General features: G+C 44.7%; 2 protein-coding genes across 2 annotated transcripts; both read left to right on the plus strand.

Annotated features, from left to right (window-relative positions):
- Positions 1-314: 314 nt before the first annotated feature.
- On the plus strand, positions 315-8549 carry LOC134038631 (polyunsaturated fatty acid lipoxygenase ALOX15B-like). The gene is made up of 15 exons (XM_062484121.1): positions 315-336; positions 643-793; positions 1109-1304; positions 1436-1514; positions 2195-2317; positions 2489-2592; positions 2821-2993; positions 3113-3256; positions 4541-4744; positions 5268-5354; positions 5479-5648; positions 7224-7345; positions 7643-7743; positions 7886-8056; positions 8161-8549. Exons 2-15 carry the CDS (start codon positions 650-652, stop codon positions 8338-8340), a joined length of 1998 nt encoding a protein of 665 aa, XP_062340105.1. The 5' UTR covers positions 315-336; positions 643-649; the 3' UTR covers positions 8341-8549.
- A 5240-nt stretch (positions 8550-13789) lies between these two features.
- LOC134038610 (polyunsaturated fatty acid lipoxygenase ALOX15B-like) lies at positions 13790-21813 on the plus strand. Its single transcript, XM_062484091.1, has 15 exons — positions 13790-13811; positions 14116-14266; positions 14663-14858; positions 14988-15066; positions 15533-15655; positions 15827-15930; positions 16161-16333; positions 16453-16596; positions 17742-17945; positions 18143-18229; positions 18352-18521; positions 19266-19387; positions 20037-20137; positions 20257-20424; positions 20529-21813. Exons 2-15 carry the CDS (start codon positions 14123-14125, stop codon positions 20706-20708), a joined length of 1995 nt encoding a protein of 664 aa, XP_062340075.1. The 5' UTR covers positions 13790-13811; positions 14116-14122; the 3' UTR covers positions 20709-21813.
- The last annotated feature ends 203 nt before the right edge of the window (positions 21814-22016 follow it).

The following is a 22016-nucleotide window of genomic DNA, read 5'->3' on the forward strand; positions in this document are numbered from 1 at the left end:
CCCCTATATAAAGTAGAAGTGGGAGCAGTTAAATATTGTAGTATAATGCTACTGGTGGAAGGTTAGGTCTTTGGGAATCCTGTTGTAGGAGGCTTAACATATGAGAAGTGGGGGCAAGATGACACCCAGTCTTGCACTGTTGAATCGAATACAAAAAACTGTGATGTGCATATGTTACCATTTGTTTCCTGGTTTTATTCATCACTGTCATAACCCCTTTGGTTCAGAGATTCATGGAATCTGGAGGTACCACATATTTGCACAGATATAAAAGGGGCAATTGGGAAAGAGCCGTTTCACAGAAGCCAACCCGACCGATCTTCACATCTACAACAGGTGGGAGCTCTAAGAAAATACTTATTATGTTAATAAGAACGAAGAGTTGCTGTATTATTTCTTAGAGGAATTCTCAACTGTTAATGTTGTCTTTCTTATAATATAATTTACAGCATCTTAGTCAATTTATACATTATATGTCAGATTTTAAACAGGGTAAAGTAAAAAGAAGAGTCTGTAAATCTAAAACCAGAAAATGTTCACAGGCCTTTCTATGCAATAGACACCGTTCATTTCAACAAGATTAACCTGCATCAATGATAATTTGAAGAAAAAATGTTTATACTACTACTTTCTTTTTTACAGAAGGACCATGGTGTCTTACTCAGTGACTGTGTTTACGGGTGACAGGCTGTGGTCTGGCACATTCAATCGTGTTTACATCCAGCTGGTGGGGACGAAGGGAAAGAGCGCTCGTCAGAACGTCAATCCTGTCTGGGGATTTGAAATGAAAGAGGTAAAGCGATGGTCCGACCTGGATAGAAGTTCTGCTCAGTCGCACTTTGATCATTTTACTTGTGTTGACTCATGTCTCATTGTGACCTATATTATTATTGACCTTAATGTAATTCTAATATTATTACATTATTAATTAAATATAACTAAATATATAATAACTTAATGTCAGTTTTTTTCTTCTGTTGATTACCGTAGAGGCTATGACGATAAACAAACTAACTTACTAGCTTTCCCAGTATGTGAAATCATTCTGTGTTTGAAAGTTGTCCCATTTATTTGTCATTCTTAATTTAAAAAAACTCTTCTTTCCCAGTATACATTCACCGTTGAATGCCCCACCTCCCTGGGTGACCTGGTGGCGCTGGAACTGGACAAGCAACCTCTGCTAGTTTCTGACGCCTGGTTCTGTGCCAAAGTCATAGTGGTGACCCCAGAGAAGGACACGGCACATTTCCCCTGCTACAGGTGGATCTCAGATGACAAGGTCCACTACTTCAGAGAGGGCAAAGGTCAGCTCGCTACACACACACTCGAAACACACATTATAAACATGACGAGAGGAACTAGAGGTAAGAATCTGAAGAAGGATACATAAATGTGTAAGAATATAAAGGAAAATAATATTTTCTTCTTTGCACAGCTAAAGGAGTGTTTGATGACATCGATTCTAACCAGTCCTATAGGAAGGAGGAGCTCAAGGATAGAGCCCGGGACTACAAGTGAGTTCATAGGGGTCAGGGTTCAGGGACTACAGGTGAGGCCATAGGGGTCAGGGTTCAGGGACTACAGGTGAGGTCATCAGGGGTCAGGGTTCAGGGACTACAGGTGAGGCCATAGGGGTCAGGGACTACAGGTGAGGTCATAGGGGTCAGGAGTCAGGGACTACAGGTGAGGCCATAGGGGTCAGAGACTACAGGTGAGGTCATAGGGTTCAGGGTTCAGGGACTACAGGTGAGGCCATAGGGGTCAGGGACTACAGCTGAGGTCATAGGGGTCAGGGTTCAGGGACTACAGGTGAGGCCATAGGGGTCAGGGACTACAGGTGAGGTCATAGGGGTCAGGGACTACAGGTGAGGCCATAGGGGTCAGGGACTACAGGTGAGGTCATCAGGGGTCAGGGACTACAGGTGAGGTCATAGGGGTCAGGGTTCAGGGACTACAGGTGAGGCCATAGGGGTCAGGGACTACAGGTGAGGTCATAGGGGTCAGGGTTTAGGGACTACAGGTGAAGTCATAGGGGTCAGGGACTACAGGTGAGGTCATAGGTGTTAAGATACAGAGTTCAGAGAATAACCATGAGGGGTCATTAAATCTGCAAACATACATACATGGACTCAATAAATTGAACAAGATTTATATCATAGCATGTCGTAACATTTCATTCTGTGCTGTTCTTCAGATGGGATTCGTATAAAGAAGGTTTACCTTACGGCATGGAATCTGAGGGTCCCATGTCTCTGCCCCTAGAGGTACGATTCTCCTTCACCAAGGAAGCAGAGTTCCTCTTAACAGCTGTCACAAAGTAAGTTTCTTTTTTTTCTGTAGGCCTACTGTATGCCTTAACAGAATACCTCCACCAATATAGCTTTTCATCTACTTGGGTCCAATTTGACTTAAATCCTCACTGAATCCAAATTGATTTCTGTTTTGAAATACGGTCCTGAAAATGTGTATTGTTCCTGCAATAATGCAGCCGCGTAAAAATGATGCTGAAGGGTCTGCTAAACGTGGAGGAACCCTGGAAGAGCGTCGACGACATCCGCAAAGCTTTCAGCTTTCACAGAACAAGCATGTCTGGTGAGGCTGCTTTAAAAGCAATGTATTAAGTGTATGGCTTAACTACAGTTCACTGGATACTAGAGAGGATAACATTTCTCGGGAAATAGTGAATTCCCAATTTCTCCGAAGCTAGAGATGCCAAACAAGCACCTGTAGCCTACTTCTGATGTCAACAGGACTTGGTGGGGCATGGCGAGCACTCAACCAAACGCAACATTTTATAAAATAATATATTCTACCCAACAGACTACGTACATCAACACTGGAAGGAGGAAGAGTTTTTTGGCTACCAGTTCCTGAACGGAGCCAACCCCACGATCATCCGACGGTGCTCCCAGCTGCCAGAGAATTTCCCCGTGACGAACGACATGGTCAGGGACTCCCTGCATGGAGCGTGCAGCCTAACTCAAGAAATCAAGGTAGCCTACTGTACGTCCTGTCGCACAAAATATGCTTTAGATGAGAAACTACAACCAAGTCCCCCCAAGATGTTGTTGAGATTATGTTCATTCAGCAAGTTTTCCCCCCTCTCCAACAGAAAGGGAACATCTACCTGGTGGACTACAAACAGCTGGATGAAGTGACCGCTAACGTGGTCAACGGGAAACAGCAGTACCTTACGGCTCCTCTCGTTTTGCTCCAGAAGACCCCGCGCAACAAACTGATACCCATCGCCATCCAGGTAATTTGATAATACATTAAATCCAAGGAGACAGGTTAAACAATTGTGATACTCCCATCATGTCTGGAACTATGTTTTTTTTAACCTACTGTTGTGTGGAAAAACAGAGACTTTCATTCATCTTCCGTTTTGTGCTTCACGGAGACATGGCTGAGTGAACTGATCCCGGACTCCGCGTTACAACTAGCAGGTTAAACTCGTGAGAGCGAATCGTGACTCAGTGCTTTCTGGCAAATCGAAAGGCGGTGGTATTTGTTTTACTAGGGCTGTCGGTGTACTTTGTCGGTGTACTTTGCGGCCAATGGATTTTCGTTTTGAAATAAGAAAACCAAAATCGGTTAGAAATAGGAAAACAAAAAACGGAAAACGACCCATTTTCCATTTTGATAACAGAAAACGGAAAACAAAAAAACGACCCGTTATCTGATTTTCTTACAATATTACATGAAGCTAAAAACAGTATTTGCGCTCAAATGAATGCGTACAATTTTTTCGCGCTTGCATTAGCTATTGATGTCCCTGCCAAAGCTGATATCAAACTTCTGTCCCTGAACTGTTGTAAACTGTTAAGCAAGGGGACTTTCTATAGCATGGTAGTGCATTGTGCGTAGCAAGCTGGAAAGAAAAAAAGGGATATGAATACCTCCCACCTATAGTTATCTGCATGCATCTGAATTCAAAAAGGAGTCAGGTGGCTGAGCGGTTAGGGAAGCGGGCTAGTAATCAGAAGGTTGCCAGTTCGATTCCCGGCCGTGCAAGATGACGTTGTGTCCTTGGGCAAAGCACTTCACCCTACTTGCCTCGGGGAGAATGTCCCTGTACTTACTGTAAGTCGCTCTGGATAAGTGCGTCTGCTAAATGACTAAATGTAAATGTAAAACAAAATCCAGGCAGAAACAAAAACTCTCAATTTCATCGTGTTCAAGCTTTTATTACTCAAAACCAGTCGCACTTAGAGGGATTCTGACAGCAGGGGGGACGGGGACGTCAGAGTTATCTGCACAAGCCACCTTGTCATATTGCACTATGTTGACCCATTTTTATATTTATATCTATTTTATATTTTATTTGACATATTTTACATATTGTTTAGCCCTTTAGTATTAGTTAGACTTTGTACACTGCTTTTATTTTAGATCCTGATATGTTTATTGTATTCACATTCCTGCCACAGTAAATTCCTTGTTTGTGTGAACTTACATGGAGAATAAAAAAAATTCTGATTCTGTGTGTCTGTGTGACTATTTTTCTTTGTGCCTGACCTCTTGTCTCTCCTCTCCACAGTTGAAGCAGAAGCCAGGAGAGGACAACCCCATCTTTGTCCCCACCGACTCAGAGTACGACTGGCTGATGGCCAAGATCTTCGTTAGGAGCGCCGACTTTAATGAGCACCAGCTGAACGCCCACCTGCTGCGTACCCACCTCCTCTGTGAGGTGTTCGCTGTGGCCTTGCTGCGCAACCTTCCCATGGTGCACCCCCTCTACAAGGTCAGCAGGTTGGAGGAAATGGCCTCCATGTTGTGATAATTGTTACATGAAATGTTATTACTATTCTCACGTTGGTTTGTAAGACATTGTTTGCTATATCCAAGGCAAAATCTGAACACCATTAATCTCCAACAGTTTTTAATAAGACTTTATTTTAATAATAAGACTTTATTTATATAGCACATTTCATACAATAATTGCAGTTCAAGGTGTTTTACATAAAATCAAGAAAAACAGTAAAAAAAAGTAATAAAACCCTTTTGAGATAAAATTACTAAAATGCTTTGGTAAAAATATAGGTTTTAATCTGTCTTTTGAAAATGTCTAGCGTGTTTGCTTCCCTAATAGTTATGGGTAATTTGTTCCAAAGTTTTGGGGCGTAGTTGACAAAGGCCGCATCACCAGTCTTCTTCTGACTGCTTCTGGTGACCTCTAATAGGCCTGCATCTGAAGAATGCAGTGTTGTAGCTGGTGTGTAGTTCGTAAGTTTTTAATATTTATTAAATGATTTGTCCTGTTTCAGCTACTCGTTCCCCATACACGCTACAGCCTTCAAATCAACTCCATGGCCAGATCTCTGCTGATATCAGAAAATGGAGTTTTCACTCAGGCAAGAACATTGTACAGTTACTGTGCACAATGCAACAAACGTTGATATATTCTGATTTTGTGGGGGAAAAAAGGTTAGGTTCATACAAAACAACAAAATCAATTACTTCTGATTTTCTGTTTAGTATGCAGCGTCGGGTGGAGAGGGAATGTTTACTATCCTGCGGAGAGCGGTGTCCTCTCTGACCTACAGCTCCCTCTGTCTGCCGGAGGACATCGCTGCACGAGATCTGGAATCCATCCCCAACTTCTACTACAGAGACGACGGGCTCAGACTGTGGGATATAATCCACAGGTGTGTATGTTGCTGTGGGATGTGATCCACAGGTGTGTATGTTGCTGTGGGATGTGATCCACAGGTGTATATGTTGCTGTGGGATATGATCCACAGGTGTGTATGTTGCTGTGGGATGTGATCCACAGGTGTGTATGTTGTTGTGGGATATGATCCAGAGGTGTGTATGTTGCTGTGGGATATGATCCAGAGGTGTGTATGTTGCTGTGGGATATGATCCACAGGTGTGTATGTTGCTGTGGGATATGATCCACAGGTGTGTATGTTGCTGTGGGATATGATCCACAGGTGTGTATGTTGTTGTGGGATATGATCCACAGGTGTGTATGTTGCTGTGGGATATGATCCACAGGTGTGTATGTTGCTGTGGGATGTGATCCACAGGTGTGTATGTTGCTGTGGGATGTGATCCACAGGTGTGTATGTTGTTGTGGGATATGATCCAGAGGTGTGTATGTTGCTGTGGGATATGATCCAGAGGTGTGTATGTTGCTGTGGGATATGATCCACAGGTGTGTATGTTGCTGTGGGATGTGATCCACAGGTGTGTATGTTGTTGTGGGATATGATCCACAGGTGTGTATGTTGTTGTGGGATATGATCCACAGGTGTGTATGTTGTTGTGGGATATGATCCAGAGGTGTGTATGTTGCTGTGGGATATGATCCACAGGTGTGTATGTTGCTGTGGGATATGATCCACAGGTGTGTATGTTGCTGTGGGATATGATCCACAGGTGTGTATGTTGCTGTGGGATGTGATCCACAGGTGTATATGTTGCTGTGGGATGTGATCCACAGGTGTGTATGTTGCTGTGGGATGTGATCCACAGGTGTGTATGTTGTTGTGGGATATGATCCAGAGGTGTGTATGTTGCTGTGGGATATGATCCAGAGGTGTGTATGTTGCTGTGGGATATGATCCACAGGTGTGTATGTTGCTGTGGGATATGATCCACAGGTGTGTATGTTGCTGTGGGATATGATCCACAGGTGTGTATGTTGTTGTGGGATATGATCCACAGGTGTGTATGTTGCTGTGGGATATGATCCACAGGTGTGTATGTTGCTGTGGGATGTGATCCACAGGTGTGTATGTTGCTGTGGGATGTGATCCACAGGTGTGTATGTTGTTGTGGGATATGATCCAGAGGTGTGTATGTTGCTGTGGGATATGATCCAGAGGTGTGTATGTTGCTGTGGGATATGATCCACAGGTGTGTATGTTGCTGTGGGATGTGATCCACAGGTGTGTATGTTGTTGTGGGATATGATCCACAGGTGTGTATGTTGTTGTGGGATATGATCCACAGGTGTGTATGTTGCTGTGGGATATGATCCACAGGTGTGTATGTTGCTGTGGGATATGATCCACAGGTGTGTATGTTGCTGTGGGATGTGACCCACAGGTGTGTATGTTGCTGTGGGATATGATCCAGAGGTGTGTATGTTGCTGTGGGATATGATCCACAGGTGCAACTGTTAACGTTTACAAACAGCAGATGAGAGGTGCATTCTGAACCACTTAAAGTACATTGTATGACCTTGGCTCTACGTTTTTTGTGCTTGTGAGTAGGTTTGTCCAGGGAGTGATTGGTCACTACTACAAGTCAGACGTTGACGTCCAGCAGGACTCTGAGCTGCAGAACTGGATCAAGGAGATCTTCATCCATGGATTCATGTCCAGGGCCAGCTCAGGTAACACAGTTCAGAGCACCATAGTTAAAGCCAGGGTAGGTAGGTTTTGTGAACCGAGGCAAGAGGAAACCTAGGTCTTGTGAATTTCGGCAAGACTTTGAACGATTCAAACCAAAATATCCCACCACTTCCTACAAAGCCACTCCCCCAAAACACATGAACAAGCTGCCTGACTACTGTTGTTTGCTGTTTGTTTTAATGTTTTTGTTGTTGAAAATATGTATGTCTCCTTAAGGCTCTATAACATTCAATGAATGTGTTTTTGGCCTTTTTTCTCCATGTCTCCTCTGTTTTCAGGAATCCCTGAATCTTTCGAGACTTTGGGGGAACTCGTCAAGTTTGTCACCATGGTGATCTTTACAGGCTCCGCCCAGCACTCTGCTGTCAACACTGGACAGGTAGGATTCTATGTAAAACTTTAAGTGAAGTTTGAACTGAAGATTGAAAGCAATTCCAAACTGTCACTACCAGTCAGTTCTTCCTCTGTTGTGATTTAACACCAACCTGGTAATAAAAATGAGCTGTTTCCTTTCTTTGAAGTTCGACTATGGCGGTTGGCCGCTCAACGCCCCGATCTCCCTGCAACTGCCTCCTCCCACCACTAAGGGGCAGAGTTCTGAGAGCACCATGCTGCACACCTTGCCAGACGTCAACACCACAGCGCATGGCATGGCCACTATGTGGATACTCAGCACAGAGTCCAGTGACTTTGTAAGTTTAACAAAGACTCCACCAGTCCCTGTCAGGTGAACTGACACCGGTCTTGTGAGACAGATGATTATCCATAACTGACATATTCTTCACGTCCTGGCCAGGTCCCTCTTGGTGAATACCCAGACGAGCACTTCAGTGAGGATGCCCCCTGCAGGCTGATAAAGGAATTCCAAGCAGAGCTGAAGACCTTCAGTGAGTCTGTCAAGACCAGGAACTCCGGTCTGGACGTTCCCTACACATATCTGGATCCTGAGCAGATGGAGAACAGTGTGAGCCTTTAGACAGCAGACAGGGGACTCATCCTGCATCAGCATCTGGTACCTGCTCTTGGTTTAGATGTGATTAGGATGGTAATAGCATGTTGGTTGTGTCAGAATATGCTCCTGTTGGTTCACAGTAACATTGGATGAAAGTTTTAATTGAGACGATGCATCACAAAATTGAATATGATTCATAAATGAATGATATTTTGATCCAAATACAATTTTAATGAGAGATGTACTTTTTTGCAGCTCAATAAAAACATATTTCACAAATGTTGGTGTTTGTCACTCACCTGCTCGCAGTCCGAAACCAGAGATGCAAAAGTCCACACATCCTTCACTCAAGTAGAAGTACAGATACTCATGTTTATAAAGACTCTGGGAAAAGTACTGACTACACTTTTTTACTCAAGTTAAAGAAGTATGGGCTTCGTAAAAAGTAGCCATTACTACTACCTGTTTTAGTGTCACGCTGGTAACTGGACCTCACATCATATTAATACATTAATACCAAAAGACACTATAGACACGCAGCGCATTCGCCAGGAATGGCCATGGGTGATCAGCATTGTCTCTTCTCAGTCTATGTAACCGGTGTGAATTGGTGAATCTCACTCACTCCTCCAAGTATATAAGAGGCCACCCGCGTCAATGAAGAGCTAGCTTTTCGTTGGTGTAGCTGGTAGTGGTCGCGCTTGGCAGGTCAGAGGTGGCGTGTTCGAGCCCAGCGAGTGGCGAACATCGGCCCGTATACCTCAGACGGAGCGTGGCCACGCCTGTTACATCTACATCGCTACTCCCTCCATAACGTTAGACATTCTTCTTGTTGCCTCCTGCCTTGCTCCATGGTAGCTTAGTAGACTAGGCAGACATCCCAAGTCTCCCGGAAGTTCCGGGAGACTCCCGCATTTCAACAGTGGCTCCCTGACACCCGCAAATGCTCTACAATCTCCCGAAAATCGGGTATTTTGTATTTAGAGCAAGCGAGAGACTGTCCAATGGTCATTTCTGGTAGGGACAGGTGGGATATTGTGCGTCCTGATGCGTCTTGGGGGGGGGGGGGGGGGGGGGGGGGTACGTGCTGGTAGAAGGCTACATCATGCGACCGGATTGCGCCCCAGGTTGGGATGTCTGACTAGGTAACGTTTGTTGTGTGTGATAGCCAGGAAATGAAAGAAGGCTCGCAGTGACAATAAATAATATTGATCATGCCACCAAATTGCGACTGACTAGCCATCCCCCTCACCTGTTGAGACTGACTTTCTCCTTGCAAGGAAATATGGAGTCAGTACTTCCTGCAGGAGTCATGTGTGCTTCAGGAGAAAGTGCCAAGGTTACGAGTTTCACTGTACATTCTTTCTGCACAAGACCGGATTAACTGGATACATTCATCTAAGATTCTTATCAGAGCCAGGAAGGGAAAGTAATTAATACAACTTCCTGGTGGTTTACATGAAATCAACATATAATTAACTGTGTAACGATACATGTTTGAAGACTACAATGTGTAGTACCCCTCCTTCCTCTTACATCTGCAGCGTGTGGTTAAGACGGCAGAGACAATTATGGGATGTAGTCTCCCGGCAATCTGTGACACGTACATAAACAGATGCAGGACTGGGACTACCAGCATTATGAAAGACTTTTCCCACCTTGCCAATAGACTATTTGCCCCCTGAGCAGCATCTCTCCCCTCAGACAGGATGCTGAGCAGCATCTCTCCCCTCAGACAGGATGCTGAGCAGCATCTCTCCCCTCAGACAGGATGCTGAGCAGCATCTCTCCCCTCAGGCAGGATGCTGAGCAGCATCTCTCCCCTCAGACAGGATGCTGAGCAGCATCTCTCCCCTCAGACAGGATGCTGAGCAGCATCTCTCCCCTCAGACAGGATGCTGAGCAGCATCTCTCCCCTCAGACAGGAAGCTGAGCAGCATCTCTCCCCTCAGGCAGGAAGCTGAGCAGCATCTCTCCCCTCAGGCAGGATGCTGAGCAGCATCTCTCCCCTCAGACAGGATGCTGAGCAGCATCTCTCCCCTCAGACAGGATGCTGAGCAGCATCTCTCCCCTCAGGCAGGAAGCTGAGCAGCATCTCTCCCCTCAGACAGGATGCTGAGCAGCATCTCTCCCCTCAGGCAGGATGCTGAGCAGCATCTCTCCCCTCAGACAGGATGCTGAGCAGCATCTCTCCCCTCAGACAGGATGCTGAGCAGCATCTCTCCCCTCAGACAGGATGCTGAGCAGCATCTCTCCCCTCAGACAGGATGCTGAGCAGCATCTCTCCCCTCAGACAGGATGCTGAGCAGCATCTCTCCCCTCAGGCAGGAAGCTGAGCAGCATCTCTCCCCTCAGACAGGATGCTGAGCAGCATCTCTCCCCTCAGGCAGGATGCTGAGCAGCATCTCTCCCCTCAGACAGGATGCTGAGCAGCATCTCTCCCCTCAGACAGGATGCTGAGCAGCATCTCTCCCCTCAGACAGGATGCTGAGCAGCCTCTCTCCCCTCAGACAGGATGCTGAGCAGCATCTCTCCCCTCAGACAGGATGCTGAGCAGCCTCTCTCCCCTCAGACAGGATGCTGAGCAGCATCTCTCCCCTCAGACAGGATGCTGAGCAGCATCTCTCCCCTCAGACTGGATGCTGAGCAGCATCTCTCCCCTCAGACTGGATGCTGAGCAGCATCTCTCCCCTCAGACAGGATGCTGAGCAGCATCTCTCCCCTCAGGCAGGATGCTGAGCAGCATCTCTCCCCTCAGGCAGGATGCTGAGCAGCATCTCTCCCCTCAGACAGGATGCTGAGCAGCATCTCTCCCCTCAGACAGGATGCTGAGCAGCATCTCTCCCCTCAGGCAGGAAGCTGAGCAGCATCTCTCCCCTCAGACAGGATGCTGAGCAGCATCTCTCCCCTCAGGCAGGATGCTGAGCAGCATCTCTCCCCTCAGACAGGAAGCTGAGCAGCATCTCTCCCCTCAGACAGGATGCTGAGCAGCATCTCTCCCCTCAGACAGGATGCTGAGCAGCCTCTCTCCCCTCAGACAGGATGCTGAGCAGCATCTCTCCCCTCAGACAGGATGCTGAGCAGCCTCTCTCCCCTCAGACAGGATGCTGAGCAGCATCTCTCCCCTCAGACAGGATGCTGAGCAGCATCTCTCCCCTCAGACTGGATGCTGAGCAGCATCTCTCCCCTCAGACTGGATGCTGAGCAGCATCTCTCCCCTCAGACAGGATGCTGAGCAGCATCTCTCCCCTCAGACAGGATGCTGAGCAGCATCTCTCCCCTCAGACAGGATGCTGAGCAGCATCTCTCCCCTCAGGCAGGATGCTGAGCAGCATCTCTCCCCTCAGACAGGATGCTGAGCAGCATCTCTCCCCTCAGACAGGATGCTGAGCAGCATCTCTCCCCTCAGACAGGATGCTGAGCAGCATCTCTCCCCTCAGACAGGAAGCTGAGCAGCATCTCTCCCCTCAGGCAGGAAGCTGAGCAGCATCTCTCCCCTCAGGCAGGATGCTGAGCAGCATCTCTCCCCTCAGACAGGATGCTGAGCAGCATCTCTCCCCTCAGACAGGATGCTGAGCAGCATCTCTCCCCTCAGGCAGGAAGCTGAGCAGCATCTCTCCCCTCAGACAGGATGCTGAGCAGCATCTCTCCCCTCAGGCAGGATGCTGAGCAGCATCTCTCCCCTCAGGCAGGAAGCTGAGCAGCATCTCTCCCCTCAGACAGGAAGCTGAGCAGCATCTCTCCCCTCAGGCAGGAAGCTGAGCAGCATCTCTCCCCTGAGGCAGTCTAGAGGTTAATGCCTCAACATGTGCAAATATAACCGACATGTTTAGTGCTGTCGCTTCAGTTTCTAAGCCTACGGTACCTGACATTTTGCTAAAACAGGTGAACCTAGAACATGGAGGAGAGGTGACTGGCCTGTCAGGCAGAGGAACAGGTGTCTGACAGTGAAGCCAAGGAGGGTCAGAGTGAGCAGGAGAGTGTAACTGAAGCGGTTAGCATGGTAGCTACATGATTAACAGGGAGGGATTCGCAGGGCAGGAGTGTGTGTGGGCCATGACGACGATGACGACGATTTGCTCTTTTGCATATTTACAATGACTGCAAGGATGGTGCACTGGTGGGTGGTGTCCGATCGATTGGGCAAATGTTGGTGTTTGCCACATGTTGAACTATCAGAGTACGAAACTCTCAAAGATTTTCAAGAATGATTGAGTAACTTAATCTCACCAGACCACATTTGTTAGAGTACTTCCTGCTTCCTGTAATAATCAGTTCCTGTTCCTGCTCACTGATTAATAAACAACACAGCAACTGATGAACGTTGCTTTTTATTACAAAAGGAGGAAGATATACCTTAAGATCTGAAAGTCATTCATTAGCAGAGAAAATCATCAAAGACATGATGTTATCCTTTTTTTTTTCTTAGCAAACATCTTGACACTTTGCAGCTTCCTAATGCGGATGGAACTGTTATTTTATTTTTTATACCTTAAGAGTTATTAATAATCACAAGTCTTTAATGTTTTACAAATATGATCTGACTTATTGCAAGTACACCAACATATCAGGTCAGAAGAGTGTGGCTTCTCATTTTTGTCAATCCTGTAAAAAGGGATGGCCGTTATAGAGGAAACTATATTAGGTGGTGCCATGCCCAATAATGTATCAGTGTTGTGTCGTGTGATTTTGTGTTGGATTGTCTTGTTAAATTTGCATTATAAATGGCCTCTTAACCCCTCTGACAGACCTGTGAAGCCACAATTAGACTGTGAACTCACAACAATCAGTCAAGCCACAATATGAGCCAAAGTACCATATCATTACTGGGGTACAAGACTAAATAAGCGATTTAATTGGTCATCTAGACCACATGATGTATGAAGGCCGGCTGGTAATACAGAGTTTTAATGGGATTATTCAAATTAGAAACCTGCTGTCTAAGAGGAATTATTGAACACACCACAGTGTTCCCTGAACACAAATGTTGTTTTCCTGCATACCTGGCGCACGAAGCTGCCTTTTAACCTTACTGAAATTAAATGTCTTCCTTCATTCTTTCCCTATCAAGGAAGCACCAATGGTAAAATACATGATCTACTTACAATCGTTTTAACTAATCGTTTTAAGCTAATTGAATCGTTAATATTTAACCCAAACCCCTATATAAAGTAGAAGTGGGAGCAGTTAAATATTGTAGTATAATGCTACTGGTGGAAGGTAAAGGCTTTGGGAATCCTGTTGTAGGAGGCTTAACATATGAGAAGTGGGGGCAAGATGACACCCAGTCTTGCACTGTTGAATCTAATACAAAAAACTGTGATCTGCATATGTTACCATTTGTTTCCTGGTTTTATTCATCACTGTCATAACCCCTTTGGTTAAGAGATTCATGGAATCTGGAGGTACCACATATTTGCACAGATATAAAAGGGGCAATTGGGAAAGAGTTGTTTCACAGAAGCCAACCCGACCGATCTTCACATCTACAACAGGTGGGAGCTCTAAGAAAATACTTATTATGTTAATAAGAATGAAGAGTTGCTGTATTATTTCTTAGAGGAATTCTCAACTGTTAATGTTGTCTTTCTTATAATATAATTTACAGCATCTTAGTCAATTTATACATTATATGTCAGATTTTAAATAGGGTAAAGTAAAAAGAAGTCTGTAAATCTAAAACCAGAAAATGTTCACAGGCCTTTCTATGCAATAGACACCGTTCATTTCAACAAGATTAACCTGCATCAATGATAATTTTAATATATATATTTTTTTCTACTACTTTATTTTTTACAGAAGGACCATGGTGTCTTACTCAGTGACTGTGTTTACGGGTGACAGGCTGTGGTCTGGCACATTCAATCGTGTTTACATCCAGCTGGTGGGGACGAAGGGAAAGAGCGCTCGTCAGAGGGCCAATCCTGTCTGGGGATTTGAAATGAAAGAGGTAAAGCGATGGTCCGACCTGGATAGAAGTTCTGCTCAGTCGCACTTTGATCATTTTACTTGTGTTGACTCATGTCTCATTGTGACCTATATTATTATTGACCTTAATGTAATTGTTAATTGTGTAATTTAATTAATAATGTAAATATTATTACATTATTAATTAAATATAACTAAATATATAATAACTTCATGTTAGTTTTTTTTCTTCTCTTGATTACCGTAGAGGCTATGACGATAAACAAATTAACTTACTAGCTTTCCCAGTACGTGAAATCATTCTGTGTTTGAAAGTTGCCCTATTCGTTTTAAAGTTGTCATTAATAAAAAAAAAAAAAATTTGAACTGCAAAAAACAATTTGAACTGCAAAATTGTTCTCTTTCTCTTCTTTCCCAGTATACATTCACCGTTGAATGCCCCACCTCCCTGGGTGACCTGGTGGCGCTGGAACTGGACAAGCAACCTCTGCTAGTTTCTGACGCCTGGTTCTGTGCCAAAGTCATAGTGGTGACCCCAGAGAAGGACACGGCACATTTCCCCTGCTACAGGTGGATCTCAGACAACAAGGTCCACTACTTCAGAGAGGGAAAAGGTCAGCTCGCTACACACACACTCGAAACACACATTATAAACATGGAGAGGAACTAGAGGTAAGAATATGAAGAAGGATACATAAATGTGTAAGAATATAAAGGAAAATAATATTTTCTTCTTTGCACAGCTAAAATAGTGTATGAGGACATCGATTCTAACCAGTCCTATAGGAAGGAGGAGCTCAAGGATAGAGTCCGGGACTACAGGTGAGTTCATAGGGGTCAGGGTTCAGGGACTACAGGTGAGTTCATAGGGGTCAGGGACTACAGGTGAGTTCATAGGGGTCAGGGACTACAGGTGAGGTCATAGGGGTCAGGGACTACAGGTGAGTTCATAGGGGTCAGGGACTACAGGTGAGGCCATAGGGGTCAGGGACTACAGGTGAGATCATAGGGGTCGAGGACTAGGTGAGGTCATAGGGGTCAGGGACTACAGGGGAGGTCATAGGGGTCAGGGACTACAGGTGAGATCATAGGGGTCAGGGACTACAAGTGAGTTCATAGGGGTCAGGGGTCAGGGACTACAGGTGATTTCATAGGGGTTAAGGTACAGAGTTCAGAGGATAACCATGAGTGGTCATTACATCTGCAAACATACATACATGGACTCAGTAAATTGAACAAGATTTATATCATAGCATGTCGTAACATTTCATTCTGTGCTGTTCTTCAGATGGGATTCGTATAAAGAAGGTTTACCTTACGGCATGGAATCTGAGGGTCCCATGTCTCTGCCCCTAGAGGTACGATTCTCCTTCACCAAGGAAGCAGAGTTCCTCTTAACAGCTGTCACAAAGTAAGTTTCTTTTTTTTCTGTAGGCCTACTGTATGCCTTAACAGAATACCTCCACCAATATAGCTTTTCATCTACTTGGGTCCAATTTTACTTAAATCCTCACTGAATCCAACTTGTTTTTTGTTATGAAATATGGTCCTGAAAATGTGTAATGTTTGTGCAATAACGCAGCCGCATAAGAATGAGGCTGAAGGGTCTGCTAAACCTGGAGGAACCCTGGAAGAGCGTCGACGACATCCGCAAAGCTTTCAGCTTTCACAGAACAAGCATGTCTGGTGAGGCTGCTTTAAAAGCAATGTATTAAGTGTATGGCTTAACTACAGTTCACTGGATACTAGAGAGGATAACATTTCTCGGGAAATAGTGAATTCCCAATTTCTCCGAAGCTAGAGATGCCAAACAAGCACCTGTAGCCTACTTCTGATCAACAGGACTTGGTGGGGCATGGCGAGCACTCAACAAAACGTTTTACACATTTTATAACATAACATACTCTACCCAACAGACTACGTACAGCAACACTGGAAGGATGAAGAGTTTTTTGGTTACCAGTTCCTGAACGGAGTCAATCCCACGATCATCCGACGGTGCTCCCAGCTGCCAGAGAATTTCCCCGTGACGAACGACATGGTCAGGGACTCCCTGCATGGAGCTTGCAGCCTAACTCAAGAAATCAAGGTAGCCTACTGTACGTCCTGTCGCACAAAATATGCTTTAGATGAGAAACTACAACCAAGTCCCCCCAAGATGTTGTTGAGATTATGTTCATTCAGCAAGTTTTCCCCCCTCTCCAACAGAAAGGGAACATCTACCTGGTGGACTACAAACAGCTGGATGGAGTGACCGCTAACAAGATCAACGGGAAACAGCAGTACCTTACGGCTCCTCTCGTTTTGCTCCAGAAGACCCCGCGCAACAAACTGATACCCATCGCCATCCAGGTAATTTGATAATATAGGAAGTCCAAGGAGTCAAGTTAAACAATTGTGATACTCCCATCATGTTTGGAACTATGTTTTGGTTAACCGACTGTTGTGTGGAAAAACAGAGACTTTCATCTTCGTGCTTCACAGAGACATGGCTGAGTGAACTGATCCCGGACTCCGCGTTACAACTAGCAGGTTAAACTCGTGAGAGCGGATCGTGACTCAGTGCTTTCTGGCAAATCGAAAGGCGCTGGTATTGTTTTACTAGGGCTGTCAATAGATTTTTACTAATTCATCTCACATTTTGAAATTCATTCATCTAGATTAATAGCGATTTAAAAAATAATAATTCTTGTCCATGGTAAATCATCGTTTTCCCGTTGGGTCAGTGTTCAGGGGCGTCGTTAGACCCTTTTTACTGGGGCATGTGCCCCAGTATAAATCTGCTGTGACCCAGTATAAATCTGCTGTGCCCCAGTAAAATCTAAAGTTTGAGTTTTAACAATTTACTTAATTAGTCAGTGCATTAATTTAGATTGATAATCCTGGAAAAAATAAATGCAGTATCCCAATCAACGCTTGTAAAATCTAAGAAGTTAAACCGAAAACACAAACCCATACTGGCAGAATTCCATGTCAGCGCGCTCTTCTGAGCTTGCCAAATAGCCACTGCAGCACGCACACAGAAGTCCAGGTGTTGGACTCTGCACACAAGTCAGAAATGAAGTAGGCTAAGAAAACATTACAAAACTAAAGAAAGTTTCTAAATGACAGGTCTACCGATCATCGTATTTTGACTAAAACATAAAAATAATATTACATGAAGCTCAAAAAACAGTATTTGTGCTCAAATGATAGCGAAACAAATGTGCGTGCACGCATTAGCTATTGATGTCCCTGCCAAAGCTGATATCAAACTTCCGTCCCTGAACTGTTGTAAACTGTTAAGCAAGGGGACTTTCTATAGCATGGTAGTGCATTGTGCGCAGCAAGCTGGAAAGAAAAAAAGGAATATGAATACCTCCCACCTATAGTTATCTGCATGCATCTGAATTCACTAAATTCCTTGTTTGTGTGAACTTACATGGCGAATAAAACAAATTCTGTGTCTGTGTGACTATTTTTCTTTGTGCCTGACCTCTTGTCTCTCCTCTCCACAGTTGAAGCAGGAGCCAGGAGAGGACAACCCCATCTTTGTCCCCACCGACTCAGAGTACGACTGGCTGATGGCCAAGATCTTCGTTAGGAGCGCCGACTTTAATGAGCACCAGCTGAACGCCCACCTGCTGCGTACCCACCTCCTCTGTGAGGTGTTCGCTGTGGCCTTGCTGCGCAACCTTCCCATGGTGCACCCCCTCTACAAGGTCAGCAGGTTGGAGGAAATGTATATAGCTAATTTCATACAAGAATTGCAGTAGTAGTTGACAAAGGCTGCATCAATCTTCTTATGACTGCTTCTGGTGACCTCTAATAGGCCTGCATCTGATGATCGCAGTGTTCTAGCTGGTGTGTAGCTAGTGTGTAGTTTTTAATATTTATTAAATGATTTGTCCTTTTTCAGCTACTCGTTCCCCATACCCACTACACCATTCAAATCAACTCCATGGCCAGATCTCTGCTGATATCAGAAAAAGGAGTTTTCACTCAGGCAAGAACATTGTACAGTTACTGTACACAATGCAACAAACGTTGATATATTCTGATTTTGTGGGGGAAAAGGTTAGGTTCATACAAAACAACAAAATCTATTTCTTCTGATTTTCTGTTTAGTATGCAGTGTCGGGTGGAGAGGGAATGTTCACTATCCTGCGGAGAGCGCTGTCCTCTCTGACCTACAGCTCCCTCTGTCTGCCGGAGGACATCGCTGCACGAGATCTGGAATCCATCCCCAACTTCTACTACAGAGACGACGGGCTCAGACTGTGGGATATAATCCACAGGTGTGTATGTTGCTGTGGGATGTGATCCACAGGTGTGTATGTTGCTGTGGGATGTGATCCACAGGTGTGTATGTTGCTGTGGGATATGATCCAGAGGTGTGTATGTTGCTGTGGGATGTGATCCAGAGGTGTGTATGTTGCTGTGGGATGTGATCCACAGGTGTGTATGTTGCTGTGGGATATGATCCACAGGTGTGTATGTTGCTGTGGGATGTGATCCACAGGTGTGTATGTTGCTGTGGGATATGATCCAGAGGTGTGTATGTTGCTGTGGGATGTGATCCACAGGTGTGTATGTTGCTGTGGGATATGATCCACAGGTGTGTATGTTGCTGTGGGATATGATCCACAGGTGTGTATGTTGCTGTGGGATATGATCCACAGGTGTGTATGTTGCTGTGGGATGTGATCCACAGGTGTGTATGTTGCTGTGGGATGTGATCCACAGGTGTGTATGTTGCTGTGGGATGTGATCCACAGGTGTGTATGTTGCTGTGGGATGTGATCCACAGGTGTGTATGTTGCTGTGGGATATGATCCACAGGTGTGTATGTTGCTGTGGGATATGATCCACAGGTGTGTATGTTGTTGTGGGATATGATCCAGAGGTGTGTATGTTGCTGTGGGATATGATCCACAGGTGCAACTGTTAACGTTTACAAACAGCAGATGAGAGGTGCATTCTGAACCACTTAAAGTAAATTGTATGACCTTGGCTCTACGTTTTTTTGTGCTTGTGAGTAGGTTTGTCCAGGGAGTGATTGGTCACTACTACAAGTCAGACTTTGACGTCCAGCAGGACTCTGAGCTGCAGAACTGGATCAAGGAGATCTTCATCCATGGATTCATGTCCAGGGCCAGCTCAGGTAACACAGTCCAGAGCACCATAGTTAAAGGCAGGGTAGGTACGTTTTGTGAACCTAGGCAAGAGGCAACCTAGGTTTTGCGAGTTTTGGCAAGAGTTTGAATGATTCAAACCAAAATATCCCACCACTTCCTACAAAGCCACGCCCCCAAAACACATGAACGCGCTGCCTGACTACTCTCGGGAGTTAGACAGACAAGTAGCCCGTCCAATCATTGAATCTGTTCCGAATGCCATCCAATCATTAAGTTCGATCCAAAATAAATTATTGGTTGTGTTTATTACAGTCATGTGACACCCACAGATATCAGATTTATTTTATTTTACTATCAAACCTTTAGATGTATTGGTTGCTATCAGAAGTTTGTTTCAGAAAATATGACAAAAAATGCATGTCAACAACATTGCTAACCTTTAATGTATATTAATATATTGTTATTGTCCTGAAACACACAGTATTATGTTGCAACCTTTGCTATTTTACGTGTCACTCACATAAATCATAGCAATGATTCATTGTTGTTGTCACATAGGCTATACTTTTCTGCCTGTCATAATTTTTTGTATTAATGTTTTTGTTGTTGAAAATATGTATGTCTCCTTCAGGCTCTATAACATTCAATTAAAGCCCATGTCTCTTCCGTTTCCAGGAATCCCTGAATCTTTCGAGACTGTGGCGGAACTCGTCAAGTTTGTCACCATGGTGATCTTTACAGGCTCCGTCCAGCACTCTGCTGTCAACAGTGGACAGGTACGATTCTATGTAAAACTCCAAAAGCAATTCCAAACTGTCACTACCAGTCAGTTCTTCCTCTGTTGTGATTTGTCACCAACCTGGTAATAAAAACAAGCTGTTTCTCCTCTTTGAAGTTCGACTATGGCGGTTGGCCGCTCAACACCCCGATGTCCCTGCAACTGCCTCCTCCCACCACTAAGGGGCAGAGTTCTGAGAGCACCATGCTGCAGACCTTGGCAGACGTCAACACCACGGTGCATGGCATGCCTATGTGGACACTCAGCAAGCAGTCCAGTGACTTTGTAAATTTAACAAAGACTCCACCAGTCCCTGTCAGGTGAACTGACACCTGTCTTGTGAGACAGATGATTATCCATAACTGACATATTCTTCACGTCCTGGCCAGGTCCCTCTTGGTGAATACCCAGAGGAGCACTTCAGCGAGGATGCCCCCTGCAGGCTGATAAAGGAATTCCAAGCAGAGCTGAAGACCTTCAGTGAATCTGTCAAGACCAGGAACTCCGGTCTGGACGTTCCCTACACATATCTGGATCCTGAGCTGATGGAGAACAGTGTGAGCCTTTAGACAGCAGACAGGGGCCTCATCCTGCATCAGCATCTGGTACCTGCTCTTGGTTTAGATGTGATTAGGATGGTAATAGCATGTTGGTTGTGTCAGAATATGCTCTTGTTGGCCTGACTTCATTCACAGTAACATTGGATTAAAGTTTTCATTGAGACAATACATTACAAAATTGAATATGATTCATACATGAATGAAACCGAATGCTGATATTTTGATCCAAATACAATTTTAACTAGAGAGGGTACAATTTCTGGGGAAATTGTAGGGTGTGCTTGCTTGCGTCGGTTGTAGGTGGGTCCGTCCCCTTAAGTTTTTCCCTTCTAGTGATATTTTCAAGCATTCGTATTGCATAATTCATTAAGAACCCCCTTTGAAACAAGCGAACCCCCTTTGAAACAAGCTACTGTAACAACGTTGTCACCGGCAGTATTTCAGATGGAATCGCGATTCAAACAGTACCGTCTGCTAACTGAAAATATGCCCCCAAAAACGTAAATAAGTTTGACATTAATTTAGGGGGAAATGGCTAATTCAAAAAAAGTTTGCTATGAGCAAGCTAGGTGCTGTTGCTAGCCAAACGTCACTGAGAAAGTGCCAGAAATGAGAATGTTTCTTTTGACATAAAGTTTAGGCTGTGGCATTGAAGACAGCGACAAACCACACAAGCTGACTTAAAATACATCATTTATTGTGACATTACTTACTGTACATACAAGTCTTGATTTGCTTAAATGTACATGTGCTGCTAGTACACCACGGCACGATACTTGCCGTGCAACAGCACATAAATGCACGTTGTATCCATGCGTCGTTGCTAACGTGTGCTGTCGACGTTGTGACGTCGACTAGCACTGAGTACCCTTCGTTGACTAAAGACACTTTTTGACACAAAAACTTTGTAACCTCTTAAACCGTGCAAGGGAACGTAAATAAAAATACAAGCAACGCAATCGAGACCAAGACAAATCTTTTAACACAGGCGTTGTCTATGTAGTCCGAATATTGGCTGATCCTTAGGGGGGCAAAAATAATAATATATATGTGAGAGAACAATGGTTTTGCCTCGCCGAAGGTGTGAGCACACCCAATGAGAAATGTACTTTTTTGCAGCTCAATAAAAACATATTTCACAAATGTTGGTGTTTGTCACTCACCTGCTCACAGTCCGAAACCAGAGATGCAAAAGTCCACACATCCTTCACTCAAGTAGAAGTACAGATACTCATGTTCATAAAAACTCTGGGAAAAGTACTGACTACACTTTTTTACTCAAGTTAAAGAAGTATGGGCTTCGTAAAAAGTAGCCAT

This window comes from Osmerus eperlanus, chromosome 18, assembly GCF_963692335.1.
Source record: "Osmerus eperlanus chromosome 18, fOsmEpe2.1, whole genome shotgun sequence".
Lineage (NCBI taxonomy): Eukaryota > Metazoa > Chordata > Actinopteri > Osmeriformes > Osmeridae > Osmerus > Osmerus eperlanus.

Bases quoted from the DNA above. Each gene is read 5' to 3' on its own strand.
- LOC134038631 (XM_062484121.1), top strand. From the start codon at position 650: ATGGTGTCTTACTCAGTGACTGTGTTTACGGGTGACAGGCTGTGGTCT. The intron at 7,346-7,642 runs GTAACACAGTTC...CTCTGTTTTCAG, and splicing joins CATGTCCAGGGCCAGCTCAG to GAATCCCTGAATCTTTCGAG. The intron at 8,057-8,160 runs GTAAGTTTAACA...CGTCCTGGCCAG, and splicing joins GCACAGAGTCCAGTGACTTT to GTCCCTCTTGGTGAATACCC.
- LOC134038610 (XM_062484091.1), top strand. From the start codon at position 14,123: ATGGTGTCTTACTCAGTGACTGTGTTTACGGGTGACAGGCTGTGGTCT. The intron at 15,931-16,160 runs GTGAGGCTGCTT...TCTACCCAACAG, and splicing joins TCACAGAACAAGCATGTCTG to ACTACGTACAGCAACACTGG. The intron at 17,946-18,142 runs GTCAGCAGGTTG...GTCCTTTTTCAG, and splicing joins TGGTGCACCCCCTCTACAAG to CTACTCGTTCCCCATACCCA.